The 25307-nt window shown below is 40.1% G+C and overlaps 1 protein-coding gene and 1 pseudogene across 1 annotated transcript in view; one reads left to right on the top strand and one right to left on the bottom strand.

Annotated features, from left to right (window-relative positions):
• Cep128 (centrosomal protein 128) overlaps positions 1-25307 on the bottom strand; it is a 334023-nt gene that overhangs the window by 68185 nt on the left and 240531 nt on the right. The window contains exon 19 of the mRNA XM_059279885.1: positions 7614-7663. Within this exon, the coding sequence (XP_059135868.1) occupies positions 7614-7663 (50 nt within the window). The remainder of the gene's footprint in view (positions 1-7613; positions 7664-25307) is intronic.
• LOC131924536 (mitochondrial amidoxime reducing component 2-like) overlaps positions 21656-25307 on the top strand; it is a 41063-nt pseudogene continuing 37411 nt past the window's right edge.

Raw genomic sequence — 25307 nt, forward strand, 5'->3', positions numbered from 1 at the left:
AAAGCACATTAACATGGCTGCCTTTCCACTTTGTAGTCCTGTTTAGGGGTGTCACATGACATGCACAAGCAGTAAACTATTATGGAGCACAATGCTAAAAGGATCACTTAACTCCTGCAACAGAAGTGGAAATACCCCCAGGTGTAAGGGACTGTTGGCTCTGGAGACTTGCAGACTCTCAGACAAGCCCAGCACCATGAAACACCATGATGAGCTGAGAAGCTCTCTCATTTTTTTCAGAAAAAAACCCAAGCTGCTATCTACATCAAGCACTGTGCCTCTGGAGCCCAGAGTAGGATCTGAGTGTGTCACTGAGGGATGTGGGTTACCTCTATGAAGTCAGCTACCAGGGACATGGTGTATGAAGTTTTATAGACCTACCTTGCTCCTTGTGAGAGCAGTTTATAAAGTCTGAAAAGGATACCCAGTGAAAGTATTTTAGTAAACTTTGCTACAGAGTAAAACTGGAGCTTTTAAAGACTATGCTTTGTCTCACTTTGCAAATAATGTCTTTCTTTTAGGAGGCTTTCTTATTGACTGGACTCAAAACTGCTAAGTATTGAGGCCTTGTGCTTTTAATACTGGTAAATAAACAAAGCCCCGCATGCTTTTATATTTTTTTTACTCTCAAAAGAAAACAGTCTAGTCAATCAACATCTATATATTAGATGTTAGAAGACTTCTCTTGGGGTATTCTATTTTCAAGTTTTATTCTGTCATAAATTGGAATTAAAATTAAGTTGCAAGTTTCAGGTAAAATAGGGTGATAAAATTTAATGACCACTAAAATATCAGGTGGAATCCACTTTACTGAGCTTGCCTCCCTGCTCTCTGGAGGCCTCTTGATGTAGTAAATTGAAGTGTGCAAATCTAATGAGCTGAGACCCTGTTTCACCTCAAGACATGCTGCTAATGTTCATCTCTGCTGAGACCTCATACTGAATGTGAGGCTTGGTAAGTCGCTCCACCTCTTGAGAAAACAGTGATTTTAATGAGCTATTAATTGTCTTGCCTTCAAAGTGGCAAAGGGTGGCCTCGCCACTCCACCCCCATAATCATACATGTTTATTTTTGCTGATGCCATTGCTTAGGACACTCCATCCCCACACCTCTGAACAAACAGAGGCATAATCATTTGCTGAGTTTAAACGGATGCATCCTGGGAAGACTATGTATGTAGGTGAGTGATGTGATACTTTCTAGTTTCTAGGTTGATGAAGCTCCATGGTAACTCTCATGAGGAATCCTAGGAACAGACAGGATACCACATGGCCTTCCAGATTAATAAAACCTTAAACAGTTAATCTCAATTCATCAGCTTTTCAAACTGAGAATTCTAAAAATACCCTTCACATCCTAAGAAAATGAGTAATTCTGGGGCATGAATTGCTCCAATTCATCTGCATGAGAGGACAGAATCTACTTCACCATTACACCCTTGTGAAAATAATTTTGAAGGCCTCAGCAGCTGCCCCAACCCCTTCATTTGTGGACTGAGAGAAAGCACAAGCTTTAGGTATTCTACAGTCTGGTGGACATGATGGACAGCAGAACCCTGGAAATGACCAAAGTGGTCTGTCGCAAGTCCAGTTTTTCCCATGATGGTTTAACAGTGGGACTGGCAATCTCCTCAGCCCACTGAGATATTAAAGTACTACATATTAAAGTACATGTCAGCTTCTGCTAGGGCATTTATTCCCTTGTGTTAGTCACATTTATGGTGCTTTTCCTTCTTCATCAATGTGCCTGCTAACTCTATATTGGTATTCTCTATTATAAAACCTTCTAGATCAATGGTTCTCAACTTGTAGGTCACAAACCCTTTAGGGGTCACATACAGGAGAGGGGGTCACCTAAGACCATCAAAAAACACAGACATTTACATTATAGTTCATAACAGTAGCAAAGAAATAATTTCATGGTCGGGGGTCACCACAACATGAGGAATTGTATTAAAGGGTCGCAGCATTAGGAAGGTTGAGAACCACTGCTCTAGATTAGTATTTGTCAGACTTATTAAAAAAATAAAAACCTAGAAATTCATTTCTTATTCTATGTTTTTCTCTTAATACTCTGTGTTGCCATAGGCTGCTCCTAAGTAGCTAGCATAAAGTAATAGATGCAGAAAACATTATCTTCTTCCTATTCATTGTAAATGATTTGCCTAAGTACCATAGAGGTGAAAAAATCAAAAGCTAATACCTAGCCCTCCAACTCTAAAATAGTTGTAAAAGCGATCATCATCATCATCATCAAATGCTTCAAACAGAAGATGCCAACTAATACAGAAATTAAACATTATTGTGGATCATCTGAAAAGTAGAATGTCATTAATATTACTTAATATTCTTCAGGGCACAGCTCTGAAAAAGACCTTCTAATGATTTACTTAATAAACAAACAAAAGTCCATTTTAAACGAAGGATTAGCTCTCGTTTCCAGTGAAATTTTCAATAGTATTAAACAATGTGTCCCAAAATAGTTGTGGCAACATTTGGATTATAGATGCCCCTACTAAATGCTTCCACTCTCTTCCAAGATGGTGGAGCTGATACTCATACCAAGGCCCGCAATCAACCCTATCCTTGTGCCTGTTTTCTGCTTCTGATTGATTTCATAGATAGCCAGATACCTCACTTCCTTCCAATGCTCTGTCCTAATATGAATTTAAATCATATGGCTGTTCATGGAAGACACAGGGCAGCACAGGAATAGGACCTGGAGGAATAGGAGGAGAGAGTAGGGGAAGAGGGAGAAAGAAGAGAAAGGGAAGAAGGCGGGAGGAGGGGACATGAGGATTCCACTGGGGCAAGAACTTCCTCTGGGTTCTTTGATGCTATACTCTAGGCAAAGGCACCACGTCCATCATGTATCAGGTACAACACCACAGTGAGCATGTAGAATTCAGACTCAGTGAGGAGCTGCCAGGCAACAAAGCCTTCACAGTGTGAGAACTGTCCAACTGTCTATACCTCTAACTCACAAGATACATAATGCTACTCCAAAACACGAGGGAAAATAAAGAGGAAAATCATGCTCATCTAAACTTTAACCCATTTCAAATAAAATGGAAAGAAAGATGACTGTAAATGGGCAAAAGAGGAAGGGCCTAGGAGTTGCTGGGTTCTCTGCTTGTGTTTCTCAGACAACATTCTGAGCTCTACTTGTGTGTGTGTTTCCACGTGTATGTGCAGGCGCACATGTGTGCACATGTATGTGGAGGTCAGAGGATAACATCAAGTGTATTTCTTCAGAAGCTGCCCACATTTAACTTCTGCTTTATTATTTATTGATTGATACAGAATCTCTCACTTGTCTTGGAATTCACCAAGAAGGCTAACTGGCTGGGCAGACAGGGATCCACCTGTCTCTGCCTCCCCAATACTGGGGCACACCACCAACATAGCCAGCTTTTACATGGGTTCTATGACATTTTTCAGACAGAGCCCTGTGATGGTTTTCTTATTCAAGTGTACTTTGGCATTGTTGGGTTTGCATAGCAACACAAAGGAAAAGCTAGAAGTCAGTGACAAATGAGCCATATAGATTGGTACTTGAGTAAATGAAAACAAAACCAGCCATCACCAACAAGATGTCAAGCCAGGGTATGCATTTCAGTAAATTAATGGAAAATGGATTACCTTTGTGTCTATTTAAATGTTTCTACCAGTACTGGGATTGGAGATGAGATTCATTTCCTTCTATGTATCTCCAACCCACATGTAAATAGGACTGTGATATTGCACCACACACTGTACTTCGCTTTGGGAATAGCAACACACAATGTAACTGCAAATGAATGTCACAAAAAGGAGTCAGGCAATGGGAAGCTCCAGTACAGAATTTGGGTAATTACAAACTGCACTGTAACCATTAGCTGTCACATAATTTTCTCCATTGTCTGTGATTCTTTGGAAGACTGGTAGACAGTATTCTCTTCCTGCCGTTTTACTCTTTCCTGCTGCCTCTTCCCACACTTGCCAAAGTATGTACCTAGTACAGTTAAAGGAGAATGAAGGGCAGAGCAGGAGTAGGAAAGGATGGGGTGGGGGAAGGAAGGGAGAGAGAAAGCTAAGGGCAGATAGAAAAAAAGGGGAGTGAGGGGAGACACTGAGTGTCCTTGTTGAAGTTTTTAAGTGGAAAGTGACAGGGTGAGTGCTGTTTTTCAGTGGGTGGGCCTTGAGGAGGTGAGTGGGTGCTGTTCATCTGTTTAGTCTACAGAAACTTACCAAGAGCCTACTAGGACAAGGCCTGTGCTCAGTAGTAGATACTTGGAAATGAAACACAGGAGAGTTATGCCACAGGCATGGCAGATTAAGAGAATTGTAAATTTTAGTTCTGAGGCCGAACACAGAACTAAAAAGATTCCTATGATATAACAAATATTTATTCTGTTCTCTTGTCGACTTCCCCCTTGATATGAAAAAAAAAATTACAGTCACAGTAAGCTTCATGATACTGTGTTCTTTTGAAGTTTTTTTAATTTAAGTCTGACAACTTTAATAGGTTTTTGTCTTTATCTGTGATGTAAATATTGGTATTCTCTGTGATCCAGCCTAGGCTTTCATTTTTTTTCTCATTCTCTATATTCCTGTGACTGTTAGGTCACCCAAATGCTGTGGACAACAGAGTCAGTGACATCCAATTCTTCATGCCCACTTCAAGCCCTGCTGAGTTGTAGACTCAGGATCACCACACAAACACAGCCTACCCCTGGGCACTTCAACATACCAATAACTAAAATAATCAGTATCTGACATTCACTAATGAACTTAACCATCCAAGCCAAGAGCTTTGCTTAATAAATTTTTTACTTCCTAAAGGCTAATCCATTTTTTCTTTTTCTATTTCCTTCCATTCTTCCATACCTCCCTTCATCCTTCCCTCCATCCCTCCCTCCTTTCCTTTTCAATCACAACACATTGTAGGAAGCCCCTACCCCTCCTCATACTGGCTGCTGCCACCTAGTGCAAGGTACCACCACCTCTTGGCAAGTCTCACAACCCCTAGCTAGAGTGGTTTCTTTGTGTTCAATCTTAACCTGCCTCCAGTTATTTTCAACTTTATAATCAGATACATTCAAGATACAAATTTCATCACACTGTTTTGTAAACCTTTCACACGTTTTATATGCATCAAATGTAAAGCCCAAATGTGTACAAGGTCACTGGACCTGTTTACTCTATACTCCTGTCTGCTGCTCCTCTTCCACACATAACTTTCCATCATAATGAACTACAGACAGTTCCATAAACCTGGGAGTGTGCTCTTCTACCACAGTTTCCCCTCCTAAACCTTTCCCAGATTCCCAACTTGTCTAGATAACTCTCACAGATCATCCTCATGCCAGCTCAACCTACCTGCTTTCAATCTACTCATTCCCCCTCATTTTCATCAGCCCTACCTACAACAAACGAGGACTAGTGTTCTTATTACATGTTGACACACTTATATTTTCTCTAACAGTATTTTTCAATATTTCATTGTAAGCATTCATTTAATGGTTTTCCATGAATTCTGAGAGTGAAGGCAGGAATATATCCATAATACAGACACACAGCTTATCTAACTAACTACCTAGCACACAGCAGTGCCATCCATGTACAATACTATCATTCATTAAATATTTGTTCAATGAGTCTTTATAGAAACTGATTAAATACATAGAAAGCAAACCTTAGGAAAATAATGTTAAACACGGGCTGTTACACATAAGTATAAGTATATACATATGTATAACAGGAAGATAGTAAGTTACTATTTAGGGACTGGTCTACTCTAAATTAAACACTTTAGGAAGATAGTTCTATGATGTAGTATCACAGATAAGAAGATGGGTATAGCCAAGTTAACTGAGTTGCCCAAGGTTACCCAATGACTCAGAGGCAGACTCGGGTTTTAAAACTCAAGCTCTTGACTTTCACTCTTTACTATCGATATTTTTTGAAAAGCATTTCTTCCCATAGAATTACCGGGTTAAGAACTCACTTATTTAAAGTGGTCCTTTCTGGATTCTCACCTATGGATTTTATACTGGAGTACAGAAACTTAGGGATATACAACCATCTTCCATGGGTTTTTCCTTTATTTTTTGCCAGTTAATACTTCTCCGTGATGTGCCTCTGAACTCTTGTCATTCTGAGGTGTCATCTCCTCCTATTTAATTGGATAGTACCAGATATTAGCCACCAGGAAAAGTGGTGGCAATGTTTTACTCTCCTGTTGTACAACACCATGTTGTACAATGTATATCTGTAAACGTCCATGAAGACTTGGCTTGTTTTTTCTTTTGCACTGATAGATATTTTGGTAAAAATAGTACCAATAATCAACAAATATTTGAGGAGCAACATAGGATACTACATTTAATGAGGCAACTGATTCCAAGATTTATATTATGGGAAACATAAAGGATCTGTGCTACCATTTTAAAAGGCTAGATATATCCAATAGATATGCTTACATATGCCAGTCTGGGACCAGTGGTAAATGTAACACCATGCTTTCTGTAAGAAGTACAACTAGTATTAATTTCAGAGGTTAGCAGGGTGGGTATATACTTGATATTCTTCCTGGCCTCATACTTGATCGTTTTTTATATCTTAATTTATTGGGAAAAGATGTTAAAAAAAACTTTAATCTATACAAAACTATTAATAGCTAACATATGCTACCCTTACTACATGTCCAGAACTATACTAGCTGAGCATTTTCAGTTCAGTTGTACAGTTTTCTTGTAGTGGATAGATCATCAAATGAAGAAAATCCAACCAAAAACTACTTCCATTGCTTGCTGTGGCTAACTTGACCCATTCTTCACTTACCAGAAGCAAACATATTCACCCCTAAGCACTCATACTAGCTCATTAATTTATCCTCCAGTCTTCCTTTACTGCTCAAGGCCCACAAAGATCTCTAAATGCTCAAAGTATTTACAGTGCTTATTCTCCAACATGACATTAAGTGAGCTGCTTCTGTCATGTGAGTAGGAGTGATTATGTCTGCTCTAATGAAGACAGACAGGTGGGTTACCCATTTGTAAGTTAGCCCTGTGGGAAAGCAGAGAGGGAGTTCTTTTAGATGCCGACTGAACAGCAATTGCTTAGACCATGGAACTCTCAATTAGAATTCCAACACAACCTTTCAAACATAATTTTCCAGTCTGAGATATGTGCATGCACCCATAGCAAGTTGAGAGTCTACTCAAGGTAAATCCTGCCTTCCATGAATGTGTTAGCATTCCTAGTTAATCACTGGTAGATGATACCCATGGAGTAAGAATTAGTTTGACTTTGACTTGAAAATATACATTCTATAAATGCATTCTCATCTGCCAGCTCTGCAAATTGGGAGCATGCTGTCTTCATCTCTGAATGCCAAGGTTCCCATTATATTGCACTAAGGAATACAAGTCTATCAAGAGTAGCCTAGGGCTTGAGCTGGCTGCCCCTTTTGAATGGTAAGTGCTCTTCTCAAAGACAACTAAGGGAAGCAAATTCAGACTTTAACTCTAATGTTCCCATGTGGGACTCATCACCTCATGTGCTGGAACAGTCTGAATATAGATCAGAAAAGCAAATATTTGTATCACAATGACACTTGCCCTACTTTACCTGTAGAGTTTCCACTTCTTCTTCTTTTCTTTGAGTCTCTTCTAGCAGACCTACAATAAGAAAATAAACACCCATGAAAATACAATGTAAAAATGGGTTGCTTCTTAAGAAACCAAAATAGCGTGCCAATATCAGAAGCATTTGATTCAATGACTATATAACTGACAAGTAACACAAAATTCCTTTAAAAAAATAGGAACAAGCCATTTTCTCTCATGTTCTCAAGCCAGGTCCCACCCCAAAGTCAATTTTTACAACCATATTTAAACACCTAAAACAGTGAGTGCTATTAATGGAAGCAGAACACTATATCAACTGTAAAGTCCTATTATTATTAATTATCATTTTATACTGAGAGAGTGGGATGTATTATGGGTATAACTAACCACAAGCTTGGCACAGTCTCCGAGAAATGAACAGTAGAAGAAAAAAACAGTCAGTTGAAGAGAGCAATGTGCCTTATTGCATGAATACAGCTATAGTTTCCTGGGGCATTAATTTATGCACTTGCCATAAAGGAAAATATATTTGGCAAGCAGAACTTTCTGCCTCCAGCTATACCACTTTGTGCTACAATCTTAGTAGATTTCACAAACCTGAAGAAGGCTGGGCTGAGTCAGAACTTGGATAGAATTGGCAAGAATCACCTTTAGCAGTGCGCATTAGAATTCGCAATGGCACTACACTGTGACTGGTTTACCTTACTAAGAGGCTGTGCCGCATAAAAGTAAAATATAGCTGGGCAGTGCTGGCGCACACCACTTTAATCCCAGCACTCAGGAGGCAGAGCCAGGTGTATCTCTGGGAGTTTGAGGCCAGCCTGGTCTACAGAGCAAGATCCAGGACAGGCACCAAAGCTACACAGAGAAACCCTGTCTCGAAAAAAAAAAAAAAAAAAAAAAAAAAAGTAAAATACAACTGGAAGAGATCCAACACACATATCAGAGTAGCAGATACAAACATTATAGTAAGTGTTAAACTAGAAACAGCAGGAAGAAGTAATACAAAGGGAATAAAGTAACACCGGTGTATGTCATACCTCGGCAGATGCTGCCCTGGAACTCTAAGAGAACAAGTATGTGATAATGTATGGCAATGACTCTTTGAGACTGTGCACTACGATGGATACGGAGACAGAAGGCAATCCTTTTAAGATGCAATGTTGCACTGGAGAATCACAGGCAGTTACTGTTTTGTATTCTTTAAAGGAACTGACTTTGACTCCAAAAGCCTCCCCGAATTAAAAGTGAGTCAATGATAAGGCAGCACAGTGCTGTTTGGGGGTATTTTTTGAAGCACATTTTCATTGACATTTCGTTTCTCAGCAACAATGTATGGAAAGAAACTTGGGGTGTACTAGATTGGCCAGTGTCCTCAGCTATCCTGCCTCCTACTTTACTGCTGCACTGGGATCTACTTCCTGCAACTAGACTAGCCTTTGACCTGATTCCACATGAAAACCTCTGTCACAGGTTTTTGCACATTTCTACTTTTTCACATGGACCTGTCATTACCATGTGAACCAGACCCACACAACCTGCTAACAAGAGACATGTGGCTCAGGGTGCTCCAGCAGGCAGCCAGGAAATGCCCAGAAGCAGTGCTGCCCAGCTGATCTGAAGGTGACTACAGATGACTCTGACTGATGTCCAACTGACAGCACACAAAACGCCCAGCTGAGCCACTCTAACTCAGAGAGTCATGAACTTAAGAATGGGATTCGGAACCTGTTTTGCTGAAGCCCAGCTACTGATCATGGCTGAGAAGCAATAATACTCTCCTCCCAAAGCCTCCCATGACAAAGTGAATCAATGAGAGAGCAGCAAAGCACTGTTTTAGGGTATATTTGGGGAAAGAGTTTTCATTAGCATTTCAGGTTTTTTAGCAACAAGGCACGGAAACAAACTAGGAATGAATCTAGGAGAATACGGGATAAGATAGCCAAAGAGGTAAAGGAACACAATACTGTCCCCACAGAGTGTGGCTAGTGCCCCATGAGTAATTTTATTGTTTGCTCTCACAATAAATACATGAAATCATAACTAACCTAGTTAGTGTTAAAGCCAAGCCTTGAGCCTCGTTCACCTAACTTACAGTCTATCTAGCATAACACTCACTCACTTGTACCACTCAGTACTTAATTATATCTTCTGATACACACACATACACAAACACACACACACACACACATACACACACGTTGTAGAATATTTTAACTAGGCAAAGATGTATTACATTTGTTTATGCTGCAGAATATTACTTTAACTATGTGAAGGTGTGTTAAACTTGTTCCTGCTGCCTTTGTTTACAATGTAAAGATATGTTACTTTTGTTAATGCTGCATTTGTTTAATTATGTAAAGATGTGTTGCATCTGTTTCACCCTCCTACCAAAAGCACTTGATTGGTCTAATAAAGAGCTGAACAGCCAAAAGCTAGGAAGAAGAGGGACAGGCAAGGTTGGTAGGGAGAGAGAATAGGAGGAGGAATCTAGGCTCGAAAAAGGAGGAACGAGAGGAGGAGGAGAGAATTACTCCAGAAGGAGGCAGCCACCAGCCAGCTAGACATGAGAAGTAGTGAAAATAAGATATACAGAAGTAAGAAATGTAATGAGCCCCAAGGCAAAGGGTAGATAAAAGAGAAACAGGTTATTTTAAGTTAAAAGAGCTAGCCAGAAATGAGCCTAAGCTAGGCTGAGCATTCAAAAGTAGTAAGTCTCTGTGTCATGATTTAGGAGCTGGTTGGTGGCCAAATAGAAAAAGCCTGCTACGCTTTGTGTGTGTGTGTGTGTGTGTGTGTGTGTGTGTGTGTGTGTGTGTGTATGTATGTATGTATGTACACGTATATACAGAGTCAGGGTTTCTCTATGTATCCCTGCCTGTCCTAAACTCTCTCTGTAGACCAGGTTAGCTTCGAACTTACGGAAATATGCCTGCCTCTGCCTCCAGAGGGCTGGGATTAAAGGTGTAAGCAACCACCACCCAGCTTTGTTACATAAATTTTTAAAGTACACATATTTGTATTCCTCTGATTTGCTTTAGGAATCTTCTGATATCAACATTCAGGACTTCCCCATCTTTCTAACAACTGCCTCTCTACCTTTGAAAGTTAACTTAAAACCCCCAAATTGCGTTGCTCAGATACCTTTGATGGGAATAAAGACTAGGATTATGAGGCTTTGTTGGGGAAGTCGAGCTCCTGATCATGGCTGAGAAGCAGTACTCTAATGCCAACAGAAGGAAGCTAGGAGAATACAGTAAGACTGCTACACAGGTGAAAGAACTCAGCGCTATCCCCACCAGTGTGTCTAGGCCCCTCTTCATAACAAGAAATCTCCTTTGCTCTCCCAAGGCTCAGAACAAATGATTGAAATGAGAAGCTGGAGGGCGGCTCTGCTCCCTTGCTCAGCACCCCATGCTCACATTCCCTTTATTATTTTATTATAATCAACTGCCATGGAAGCTGCTGTAACTGAACAGCTTCTATCAACATTACTTAATGAAAAGAATTTAGTGAAAAGCATAGCAGCTTGAGTGCTTTCCATGGATTGGCACTAGTTTTTAAATTAGCTGATGCTAACTCATTAGGATAGATAGTAAAGAGAAATCTTTCCTAGAAAAAAAGCAGGAAAGCATAGATGGGAACTAGGACTCTAGTTTTGTTTGGTTCCAATTTGTGTTCTGATGTTCTGATGTGTTTTTGCTCATTTGGGAGGCCTCTACTGTTCCCAAATAAAGCACACATAGAGGCTTATTTTAATTATGAATGCTTGGCCTTAGCTTGGCTTGTGTCTAGTTAACTTTCCTTAACTTAACTTATCCCATCTACCTTTGACCTCTGGGATTTTTCTGTTCTCTTACTTCTGTAAATCTTACTCTTACTCCATGGCTTGCTGTGTGGCTGGGTGGCTGGCCGCTGGAGTCCTGCTACGTCTTCTACCTTCTCTTGCTCCTTGATCTCTCCTCCAAGATTTCTCCTTCTATTTTTTCTCTCTGCCTGCCAGCCCTGCCTATCCTTTCTCCTGCCTTGTTATTGGCCATTCAGTTCTTTATTAGACCATCAGGCGTTTTAGACAGGCAAAGTAACACAGCTTCACAGAGTTAAACAAATGCAACATAAACAGAAGTATCACACCTTAAAATAATATTCTACAACAGATGGCATACTTAGGGTAACACATCATGACAACAGATTTGGTAAGATGTTTTGGTACCACTTCCTTTGCAGTCTTTGCAGCACTTGGCTATTTAAGGAAATTCGACACTGACTTTCTTATCTTGTTTTCTTCATTAAGCAGCAAGACCAACACACCTAACTAGTAACTTGATTCTTCTTAAAAATGCTGAAGATCGAGCTTAGAAATAATGATTTTTTTCCCTTTAACCTCTTAGTGTAAAACACTTCATTCCCATCATAACTTAGGGCAGCTGATGCTGAGAGGAAGGCACTTGAGATACAGCAGCATCTATGACAACACTTTGGGCTGAAGGGCATTGGAGTTTAGACAGATGCTTTCACTGTGAGCAGCTGTGCCTAGTCAGTCATGCAGAGGCCCCTGCTCCATGTTCCTATGTGTCCTGTCCTCTACTAAGAACAGTGGATACCATCAATTCTCAAAAGTTCAATATTCAAAATTTAGTCTGTATATCTTTCTTTGTGGACAGCAGCTATGGTGTAATAAAATCAAAGTAGCATAGGACATCCCACAAGGGACCACAAATGATGGATTTAGCTTTCTATAGGCATACTTCCGATAGAGACATAGCTGCATACACTAGACAATGGTCATTTTATCTTCCTTTTCATATTCTTTATCTTTTTTCTACAATATTGTAATTATTGGCATTTTAAGAATAGAAAAAGCTGGGCAGTGGTGGTGTACGACTTTAATCCCAGCCCTTGGGAGGCAGGTGGATCTCTATGAGATTGAGGCCAGCCTAGTCTACAAAGTGAGTTCCAGGACAGCCAGGGATATACAGGAAACCCTGTCTTGAAAACACATAAACAAACAAAAAGAATAGAAGAGAGAGCAGAAATAATGTAACCCCAAATTTTCACTTTCTTAAAGAAGAAGAAATCTATTTATACATGAAATACACACTATCTAGTCTATACTTCTAATACACAACTCACAGGGCTGAAAAGAAGCTGCTGTAGGTGAAGCTGGAATGGGGTATCCAGGAACATCTGCTAAGCTTCCCTCCTGTTTTGAGATAGACCCCATAGTGTCATGGTGGAACTATATGCTTCAAATGACAGTCATTTAAGAACTCCCGATCTAAGCCTGTCTCCTCGTATCGTACAGATAAGGACTGAGTTCCAAGACATTCAGTGCCTCTGTTGGTACCACACAGTGGGCCCAGGGCTGCTACACTGGACCTTGGCTTTCATGCAACAACAACTGCCCTCCTCTGCATTGCATGACTTATACTGAAACGCTCTATCATTTCCTCTTCAACCACACACGCTGTACATTGTCTAATTCTTCCCCAAACTGAAAGAAAACTTCACTGAAGCTCAACAATGACGACATGGCCACCCATGCCTAGGTGTCCACACTGAAGGTCCTCCAGTCCAGGTAGTGTAACATGTGGCTGATGACAGAAAGCAAATAGGCAAACAGTTGAGAAAGCAGCCGCTTAGAATATTCAGCATACAGCAAACAGAGTATCTTACAAACCAAAGCGGTAAGGAAAAGTTGGTTTTCTCTTGTTGTTCAATGATTACTGGCCAGCAAATATTTTTTTCTATTTCGTTATACTAGTCAAGGTGTTAAGGTAAAAATAATCAGCTACATTTGGCTTTAACACTCTGGGTTCCATATCCATGTATAAGACAAACAGCTTTAAAATAATCTTTTAAAAGTATGTATGCGATGAACAGTTACAGATCTTTCCTGCTGTTGTAAATGTGCCCTAAAAAGATAATATAACAACTCTTTATGTGTCATTTACATTGTGTTGCCTATTGTACATAATCTAGGAGTGATTTAAAGTGCATGAGATGGTTATGTAATACTGACCTGTAACTTAATCTGGTGGACTTGCTGCCACAAGATTTTGGTATCTATAGATGAATCCCCAAGAGGAGTTAAGAGACAAATACATATACAAAACACTTAAACTAGTGGCAGGTTTATAATAAAAATTAGACATGTTACTACTTTTTAAAATTTACCCTAAGTATCCCTTGTAAAAATCAATAAAATATGTAAAAAGTATGAGCTATAATTTTAAACAAACCAACGAGGACAGTCATCTCACTATCTTAAAAGTCCACCTATGATAGCAAGCTACATTATTAAAACTCTGTCATATCTACTGCCACCAACTGGCTATCAGTGAACATACCACAATGAACTAAAAGTTTCCTCACCAGACTGTAGCACAGAAAACATAGGTCAAAAAGAAGAGCAACATTCAAAACCTCTGTCTGTCCCTTGCGGTTTGTGAGACACTGAAACAACATACGAGTCCACAGATGGGGCTGAACTGGCCCAGTGCACGATGGTTCAATAAATAAATGGTTAACAGGCTGCTGTCTGTCTTGGTTATGTGGTAAGACACACAAACACAGGTACTCATGTTTTCATTTCAAGCTAATTCATTTCTGAGAAAACATTCCCCAAACTTGAACAGTACAGAAAAAAGCACACTAGTCTATCCCATTCCACCTGCTTCTTCCGAGCTTGGGGGGGGGGGTGAGGAAAACCTAGTTACAGAGTGCAAGTTCTGGTGTAGCCAACAGTTAAGCTTTTGTCATTTCTATAAAGAGCAGAAGAGAAAGTAAGGGTATGGTGATATTTTATTTGTGCTGAAATGTAATTTTATGTGTATGTTAATAAATAAAGTTGCCTGGGGGTCAGAGCTAAAAGCAAGCCATTTAGCAGAAGTCTGGCGGTGGTAGAACATGCCCTTAATCTGATCACATGGCAGGCAGAGTCTCTGTGTATTCAAGGACACAGCCAAGTGGTGACCCAAACCTTTAATCTCAGTAAGAACCATAGAGACCTGCAGGTCTGTATAAACAGGCAGTGACGAGGAAATCATGTGGCTGGGTTTAAAGCCAATGAGAAGGTAGAACAGAAAGGCAATAAAAAGACAGGTCACATAGGAGAAGATCTCTCTCTCTCTCAGGGGAAGGACGGCAGCGACTGGTAAGCTAAAGGCTATTCGCTAGTGCTCTGACCTCTTGGGCTTTTAACTCTGTATTTGGCTCTGTGTTTCTTATTTAATAAGACTGTTTAGAATTACATCTACATAAGGGTGTGTTCAGTAAAAAATAAGTAGCTGTCTTAATCTTGCTTTAAAAGACACGTGGCTAACAAAATGGGAGAGAGAAATGGGTGACTGACTGTAAACACTACTTCAAGGTTCAGTTTCTTATGACCAAATGATGGCACGACGTAATGCCTAGTCATATAGGTACAACCTCTGAACTGTTCACAAAGTGCAAAGTTTGACATTCCTTAGGTTAGAAGGCAATTTTTCCTGGACTGTGTTCTGACTCTACATTCAAGGAGCGATACACTTTGGGGTCTATACTTTTTTTATTGAACTTCTTTGATCAGCTCTTACTTATAAAACCTACAAAGAATTCTTGCTTGTTTTTTGATGCAGCTCCTAGGGAGATGCATTATGTCCTCTAGATTATATTCTAGAAATATTCTAAAAATAAAAGAACATGACTGCTCCTAATGGTTGAGGTTTTTATTATAGATATAAGGGAACAAACAGGCAGAGGCATCTGGAAGGGTCCCAAGTGAACACAACCAGCCAACTGAACTGTGCCATGTATGGAGACAGGGGAGGGGACAGAGGAAAGGTAGGAGCCAAGAGGCCAGGACTGAGCCAAAAGACCAAGAGAGCAGTGTAGTCAAAATGCCTGGGTTATGTAGGGCAGAGAAGCTGAGGGAAGGGGTCCAGCCTAGTGCCTGGGCTGGGGAGTTTAGGGTAGGAGGTGGGGTATGCCAGCCAGGATGTCTCCTTAATAGGTACTGGTTATGCTTAGAGAGGCTGGCAGCGTCTGCTTTGACATGTTAATAGGCACCTCAGTTAGTCATTTTTCCAGGGTTTGAGACCTAACACACCTAACACAGGGTCTGCTCTAGAGCCAAATCAAAGTTGAGCTTTTAGGAGAAAATTCTCAGATTTCTGCAACTACTTTGAGCTAGGTGTATACAGACCTTGTAAAGGGAAGGCTGGAATGGGCTAGGACATGCCTGTTAAAAAGTACAACTCAATATCAAATACCAACAGTGTTTCCTTTGGGAATTCCCACAGACAGCCACGTACGTATCTACGTGTTTATGTTGACTTTGAAAATGGAGGAAGGCTTGACATGAATCAAGGCCTGAATACAGCCTCCAAATGCTAGAAGAGACAAGAAAACAGATTCTTCTCAAGACCCTATATGAAGGAGTGCAGTCTTGACTTTAGTCCATGTCAACTCTGACCTCCAGGTCAGTCATATGATAAACTGGGAGTGTTTTCATCCACTAAGTTTGTGACATGTAATATAGCATAATAGGAAAGCCATACAACTTAAAAGTTTTAATAACTGATATATTCTACTAGGAAGACATTTAAGGGCATGCCTGACCAATGATCATGGGAGCAGGTAATCAGCATGTAATCCCTATGGTACAGGGGACACCAAGGGGATGCACAGAATTCAAGGAAGGCCTTGCAAAGAAACCTGTAGCCAAGTAGGAACAGTCAAAATGTGGCCCCTCCAGGCAAATTTTTAAATGTTACATCTGTCATAATTGGTGACTCCAAAGAGAGTCCTATCTTTAGGTACTCCAAAAATCCTTACTAATGTTTTTAAAAATTATCTCTATTGCTATGCCTATGCTGGAGTATAATTATATAGAGAAAGGTATACAATTTAGACATTCCTATAAAAGGCAAATGCTGATGTGAACATGAAGATACAGGATGGTGTAAAATATTCCAAGGGAAGAAACTGCTTCTCAGCATTATGTCTCTGGCACCTGCTCTAATGCTTGCCTCGCAATCTACCTGGTATTCTTATGTATTTTTTTTACATTTAAATTATGAAGACATTCATAAGAATCTGAGTCACGACTGTCAGATGTTGTAAGATATTATCTAAAACAATGGAGACACACTTATATTAACTGAATATTTTACCTGCATTAATTCTTCTGGATTAAGATCACAAATTCACATAGTTTAAGCATTTTATAATTCCTTCTCACATGCAGAAAATAGCAAGGCTTTAGAAATAGAAATGCCATATCAAGAACAACGAAAGAAAGCATGTGACAAAGAATGACCAGTTGTAGCACAGTTCTGTGGGACATCAACACAGGAACCCGACAAAGACAAGAATCCAAATGGAATCAGGAATTCACCATTAGATAGCAATCATGTGCTCACACACTGGAAAATTTCCTAATTTTGATAAGACACATAAACTTCAGATTGAAGAAACCATGGGAATGCTAAACAGAATGAGCCTGAGGCAAACCACACTGAGACCCCTGGTAGTCAAAGTTCCTGGAAACCAAAGATAAAACATCTTGAAAGCAACAAGAAAGAAAATATTTAACTCTAGCGGGAAAAATAATCAGAAAAACACACATTGTTCCTATTAGAAATCACTGAATTCATAAAGAAACATCATATTTTTTAAAGTAAAAGGAAAATGGCTAGCAACCTAGAATCTTCTATTTAGTTAATGTTTTTAGAAATGAAGGTGAAGTTAAGACTTGTTTCCAATGAAAGATTAAATTAGTATGTATCCAGGAGCCCCAAGGAAGCTCTCCAAACAGGAAGGAAATGTTAAGAAGGAATTTGAGTTGATGGCAGAGAAAGACAGAAACAAAAATTTGACTCGAAGAGCCTAAGGAGGTAGCTCTGTTGGTAAAGCGCTTGCTGTGTGAGCCTGGGGACCAGGAATATGCCTAAGAACTAGATCAGCCAGAATCTACATTAAAAATCCAGGCACGCACTTCTAACTAGAGCTAGGGAGGCAGAGGCAGGCATATTCCTGGGCCTCACTGGTAGGAGAGTCTAGCCTACTCAGTAAGTTACAGGCAAACTGAGAGACCCTGTCGCCCAAAAATAAGATGGAGAATAATTAACAAAAACAATCTGTGGCAACCTCTGGCTTCTACATGTACATGCACAGGAAAGTATATGCTCTCCCACCCCCCACATATAGCGCACATACATACAGACAATCAGTAAAGGAAGGAAATTTAGGAAATGCCACAAAAATGATAAAAATAAAAATACAATATGCCAAATTTCAAGATTTCAGTGGATTTATTAAGGACGTTTGATGCCAGTAAGAGCTGTGAACTTGACAGGACTCTCACCTAAGAGACAAGCCTCTGGGCATAGCTGGGGTAAGTTATCTAGCTACATTAGCCTCTGGGCCTGCCTATGAGGGATAATCTTGATAAGGTTAAGTCACAGGTGAAGATCCACCCTAAAAGTGGGTGGCATCATTCCCTTGGCTTGGTCCTGAATAAAAAGAAAAACGCAAAAGAGCACCGGCATTGAGAGTTCTGTGCTTCTTGACAACAGAGGCAAGGTGACCTGCTCCATCAAGTTCCTGCCACTATGACTTCTCTGCTGTGATGGTCTATAACCTGGAACTAGGAGCCAAAGACAAACCCTTCCTCCCTAAAGTGGCTTTTGTCAGGGTATTTTGTCTTAGCAAGAAGAAACTAAGACAGGGGTATTTAGAGTTCATTTTTCAAAGTGCTCTTAGGCATCATGGGAAGACTCATTTGCACTGTTTCTTTTTTTTTTTTTTAATTTATTTATTACACTTACAGTGTTCTGCCTGCATGTATGCCTGCAGGCCAGAAGAGGGCTCCAGATCTCATTACAGATGGTTGTGAGCCACCATGTGGTTGCTGGGAATTGAACTCAGGACCTCTGGAAGAACAGCCAGTACTCTTAACCTCTGAGCCATCTCTCCAGCTCTGCACTGTTTCTTAATGAGGCCCTTCATGTGCTCTGGCTTTGGAATATGTCTCAGCAAACTAGGCAGAGGCCTTTGTGGCCAGCAGCATATCTGAGAGCCAAAATAGGAAACAACCCCAACTGTGCATCAAAGATGAATGAGTGAACAAAAGTGGTACTTAAATATATGCTATAATTTGGTTATATGAAAAGGCCAGACAGGCAAATCCACAGATGAAATGTATATTAGGAAATAACATGGTGGAGAAAAAGAGTGGAAGTGTGTGCTCACAGTTGTGGGGATCTACTTAGGCTTATGTCTGGATTTAGACAGAAGTCATGATTGTAAAAACTTATATAGAAAAAAAGTACCCTTAAAAATAGATTATTGTTTTGTGTGCATTTTACTTTTGAAAAGACAATCATGCGTCTACATCCCTGTATGAATAAAATACAGGACAGAGCACTGGTGTCAAAATGACTTGGATACAAAATCACCAATCCTCTTTGCACTACTCTGAATGGTGGCCAAGAAACAAAAGTCACAATGATGATACTATTCTATCTATTCTATCTATTTATCTATCTATCTATCCATCCATCCATCCATCCATCCATCCATCCTTCTGTCTAAAAAGCCTGAGCCAACAATGCTCCTTCTGAGAGCCAATGATCATCTAACAAAAACCCCAACACCAAGCACGAGAAGGCTTCTTTTGAGTTGCTGGTCAGAGTTACCTAAGAGATTCCCAAAATAGTACAAGCTATTGCTGTTGCCCTTGGTGCTCCCCAGAGGTGGAAGGTAAGTCCCTATTGCTGAAGTCCCTATGAACTTCAGACACAGGACCCAAAACACCCTGAGCTGGAAATGATTTGAAAGCCTCCTCCCTGAGGACTAGCTTTCATTGTACCAGAAGGCATCATGAAAGTTTCCAAAGCAGTCTATAGTCCTACCAACCTATGCTGCATATGAACCATATGCACAACAACCAGCCTGGCACAATAAACTTAAGGGTGTGATAGTGGCATACATACTTTGGTGGTAACCAACAGCTCTCCAACTGAACTTATACAGGCTCAAGAGGGAAATCATGTCTGGTACTAGAAACCTGATCACCTACCCAGGGTTAGTGAAGTCACAGATCGTGAAGAACCTATAACCACCATCTTACCAAACAAACACAATCCCTATCTACACTATAAATATTTGTCCTTATACACAGAGATAAGTGTAATCCTCACCCCTCATCAAGGAAACTTCTTGTAATATGTGAGACCATTACAGAAAACCACAACCAATTAAAATCCAGAGTTGTGGAGCCCAATCCATCTACAACACAACCCCTCACCTAAGGCTCAGTGATCCTTGCAGGAAAGGAGGCAGAAAGTTTGTAAGAGCCAAAGAATTAGGGAGATTGCTGTGTGATTGTGTCTCCTAGTAATGGAAGAAGTTATACCCATAAAGTCTCATCATATGACTAGCTACACATGAGTCTAACAGGACAACAACAGAAATACTAAAGTGGATGGGAGAAAGCCCAGGAGACCTCAATCATACAGGAAGAACTAGAGGTAACTAGGGAATGGTGAGAGCAGGAGAAATAGCCTTCTCCAGGGATGAGTACTTCAACTGGGTATCTGACACCAAATGGTCAGCCCTGAAAACGAACATACAAGTAACATTATACAAACGGAGAGATTGTGTGTATGTATTTAGGAATAAGATAAATGGCACAGAGGGTCTGCAATATAAACACTCCCAGCACCCAGATAAAAAGCTGAGTGTGGCATACATGTATATATGTATGTAACAACATATAATGAAAAAAAGAGGCCATGCACTTGAAAGAGCTTGGAAGAGTATTTGGAAGGATTTGGCAGAATGAAAGGGAGGGAGTATATGATGTAATTATTATCTCAAAAAAAGAGAAATGATTAAAAAAGTAACGTAAAAAATTAAAGAATTGCTTTAATATTTAAATGAGATGGTGTACATCCCTTTCAATTAATAATTAACTTTATCAGACCAATTTGCAGATATGATGATAATGATTATTATCCATTACATATTAAAATGCATTGAAGACTACCAAACTCACACAGCAGAACAGAAACCATGTTATCAATACATGTTATCAGTAAGATAAAAACCACCCACACTTTCACAGATACCCTATTCTTTCCTGAAATTGATATGCTACAACATATAGCCTTTCTCTCCTTAGACCTTACTAAAAATTATATCCTTGCTGCTGAGTTGACTATAAAGAGAACTAGCTGAGAAAGTTGTGAAACAATGTAGTTTAATTAAGTGCCAAAAGGATGATATGAGTAAAATCAAATGTTTCTTAAAATATTTTAGGACTAGAGGGATGGCACAGGGTATAGTGTTTACTTTGCAAGCATGAAGCATGTAGGCATGAGTTCAAACTCCCAGGCTCTAGATAAAAAAGCTAGGTGTGGGTGGCATCGCATGCCTAGAACCCCAGGGGCTTGATGGTGAGGGACACGGAGAAGATAGGAAAATTCCTGGTATTTGCAGGCCAGCCAGTGCAGCTCAAATGCCCAGCTCCAGTTTCAGCACACAGACCCTGTCTCAGAGTGAGGTGGAGAGAGAGAAAAGCAGACGCCCATTGTCAAGGTCTCGCTTCCACACATATCCACAAAAGAATTCTTCAGGGAAGCAGTGCGATCCTCAGGTCCTATACCTTCCTTCTACTTCTAAATTGTACCCTCATTCTACTTCCAAATATTTGCAAAAATTCCTGCATCCTGACACAGCAGCATCCTGCTTGTTCCCACTCTAGTCTCACAGTACCCTAATCCCTCACCTAAACTTTCTAGGGCTGTGGCTGTTAAACAGAATTGCTTAATAATTTTTATTTAAAGACACTCTGTAGCTGAGAACTATGTATCAGATTGGATTCCAAAACATATATGGTCAAGTATGGAAAGGTCTATTCATAACTTTCCTAATGATATGTAAAACACACAACTGAAACAACTTGAGAAAGAACTCATTGCTCACGGTTTCAGGGAATTATAGTCCATCTTGGGAGGAAAGGCAGGGCGGAGAGTGTGAGAGAGAGCCATGCGCATGATGTGGACCAAGAGGCAGATGATGGGACCAGAAACATGGACTGGCTATAACCCTCAAAAACCCATCACAGGTGACCCAGGTCAATTAGCCAGGCCCCACTTCCTAATGGCTTTACAACCTCCTAACACATCACCACCAGTTTCAGAGCAGATGTTCAAATACCTGGACCTGGGGAGTGGCATTTCACATTCAAACCGTAACATTAGGCATTTAGCTAAACTCCAAGGAAATTAACTTTATTATGATATACCCTGTGGATAATTGAAAAAGGGCACAGGAGCAAAATCTAGCCAATATTTCTTATTCTAGCTTAAAGTCTAGACTCCTTAGCACATGGCTTAGAAAACTGCCTACAATTTACTTTCTAAAGACTTACTATCTGTCTCAATAAAGTATCTCCTTGTAATGTCTGCAACATTAGCGCAAAGCAAATATCCACTATTAGCTTTCAGAAATGACAATGTGACAAAATGCCTGAGAAAAGAAAATTTTAAAGAGGAAAGGCTTGATCACGTTATCTCCCCTGCCAGGCAGTGGAACCGGGACCTGTCCTTGGTGCATGAGCTGGCTTTTTGGAACCTAGGGCCTATGCTGAGACACTTTGCTCAGCCTTGGTGTAGGGAGGAGGGGACTGGACCAGCCTCGCTGAGTCTACCAGGCTGGGCTGACTCCCCAGGGGAGACCTTGCCTTGGAGGAGGTGGTAATGGGGGTGGGTGGGTTGGGGGGTGAAGGTAGAGGGGTGGGAGGAGGGGGACAGGGGAATCTGTGGCTGATGTGTAAAATTAAATTAATTATAAAATAAAAATATTTTTTAAAAAAAGAGGAAAGGCTTATTTGGGTTTGTAGGTTCTGAGATTTCATTCCATAACCAGCTGGACTCACTGTTTGGGTTCTGTAGCGGAGCAGCCCACCAGGGAAGGGCATATGTGCCAGAGCAAGACTGTTCAGCTTCATGGGAGAGAAGCTAAGAAAGTTAGAAGGGATCCATGTCTCAAAATGTTGTTAAGGATCCACACCAATAAGCTAATTCCACTGGACTCCATCCAGCAAGTATCACCACCACTAACATACATCCTCTGGAGAAGATCAGATCCAATCCATAACACAGCACAAACTCCACTCAAAAATCTTCTGTCCTCTTAGATTATCTTGATGTACTTCAATCATGTCACTATTCTAGCATGGTTTATTCTCATATGCTCCAAACATTTCAATAGACTTAAATTCTTTGGTATCATATTTAGGAGCTTTGGTTCTGAATATGATTTAATTAAGACTTGTTTGCTTAATGATTTGTTTTTGTTGGAGGGGATTAAACCTAGCATTAAGGAAGCACTCTACTCTGAGTTATGTCAGCAACCCATGGAATTGTGAGTAAATAATAAAAGCAAACTAGCCAAAAAGTATTCACACAGTTAAAGAGAAAAAGAAAATACAAAACATCGACTCTGACTTTGTTTTATTTTGTTCTCTACATCTTTACCCTGATAACTGAGGTCAGTAGCTCACTATTCTGTACCCTGAGAAGAACATCAGATGAAAAAAAAGAAAAATTGTTACACAAAATGCCATTTAACAAGAACCACCCTGTTATTAAAGCTACAATATACTTTTATCAGTACGCTTTATTGCTTTCTCTGTATTTTCAGTTTCAGTCCTCCCAAAATGTGTGCACCGTTATTTCAAGAGTAGTTATCTTCGGCAAAATTTAGAAGGATCCAGCCAGGTCTGAAATAGGGGTGACCTGACAAGTAGGTCAATAACAACAGAACACATGGTTATCTAGGTCTGCATGAGTCACGTTACACCAAGCCCACTCACGGAAGGCTGCAGCATGGCACCAAAGTACCAGGATCCAAGTGAGGAGAGCGGGGCTCTCCTGCTGCCGTTTGTTACCTCAGCAGACTTGTCAAAACGGCAACTCGATGTTTCTTGTCCACAATGTTATAATTATAAATGAAGTCATGGGATTTTATTATTAACCATTTTACAGTGCATGACGTACTTGCCTCTAGCTCGGGAACGTTCAGCACTGCATGTTGGTATCTAAATGTCATCTTCATAGCTGAGTTACTCAGTAGGTATGAAGAATAATTATTGCGGATGAATATGGATGGCAATCATCTCCCAAAAAACTTTGTGAAAACACATTAACAGATTCTTCACTTAGTCTCAGTAATTATTGTCATTGTTAGGCTCATGCGTAGATAATGAGCACCATGACAAATCATTCCCATTCACCTCTAATATCTGTTTTCTTTTACACCTAGGGTAAACACACTTTACATAATCATAAATCTTTCCTTTTTCTTCTTCCTCACAATTACAATGATTCCTCTATAACTTATCCAGGTCCTTCAAATTCTAATAAACAAATTAAATCACTGTTTCATTTGGAAGCTAAAAACAGCACAAAATAGATCTTTTCCCCCACCAATGGATTATATAACACTAAAATTTTCATTTGTTAGATCAGTTTCTTTTCCATCAGTGTCAAGGCAATAAAAGAACTCTGAAGGTCTCCAAAGGACAGCTTTCCCCAAACCAGACATCAGAGAAAACGTCTAAAGGGCAGTGAAGCATCCCAAACCCGGTTTAAGAGGAGGAGTTGGGGTTTAGGTGGCTGCTGCTCCTTACTATTAATGAGAATTTAAAATGTGAGTCTCGTTTCAATAGAAGAGACCGAACAAACACCAAGCTAAAGAATAAAAGTAAACAAGGCAGTTGCCAATGCAAGATTACAGGCGTGAAAGCGAGTGAGAGCCTTCGTTCATGCTATGTTCAGATGGCAAACGGTTTGCCTGGATAATCTCACAGGTCGTTGCTTCCTTTAATTAGTAGCTTTCATAAACATAAAAAAAGCCTCAAGTAATTTTTAATACTGATTACAACTGCCTAGTCCATTAACAAATTGTCACATTAACAGTGCCATGTTGCCCCGCCTTTCTTTAAAGGTTACTTGTTTCATTTTCATAGATTTTAATTAACTTTTCCTTTCCTGCTGGGGTGGATTATTAAATAGCAGCCGAGGCATTTTGCCTTTTTCAGCTTCTGTCTCCAAACAATTTTGAGTGAAAGGGAGATCAAGAAAATGTAAATAAATAAGTAAATGTAGGTTCCCAAAATTAGAGAGTAGTGATGAGTCCTAGCTACCAAGACGCCACTCTCTGTCAACTCTACCAGCACACTGATTGAATCAAGTTCACATTGCCACAACACTTCCAGAAGTCTCTTTCAAATTCCCCATTCTACCAGTAGCTTCTCTTATTTGCATTAGCTGGGAACAGTACATATAATCGTAACTGACAAGCTAGGGAAGGCTGGGGCTTCTAAAACAGGGAACGGAAAGGGAAAACGCTCATTGCTCAGATTCCCTAAAGGAGAAAATGTTTATCTCTATTTGGAAAACAAAATGTACTGTTCTTGCAGGCTAATCCCTAAGGGTTAAGTACATCTATGCGTTTTTAATACACAGCAAAGGTTCTACTCTCAAGCAATGACCTCTTTGCCAAATACTTCTCTACATAAATATGTAGAGGCAGGAAGACCTGGTACCAAATGGTTGCAAGCAATATGTGGGTAATATGTACAACCTACTCAAAAAGCATCTTGTCAGAAGAACTTCCATGACCCCAAATGATCAAATGTACC

The sequence above is a fragment of the Peromyscus eremicus genome, chromosome 14, assembly GCF_949786415.1.
Source record: "Peromyscus eremicus chromosome 14, PerEre_H2_v1, whole genome shotgun sequence".
In the NCBI taxonomy this organism is placed as follows: domain Eukaryota; kingdom Metazoa; phylum Chordata; class Mammalia; order Rodentia; family Cricetidae; genus Peromyscus; species Peromyscus eremicus.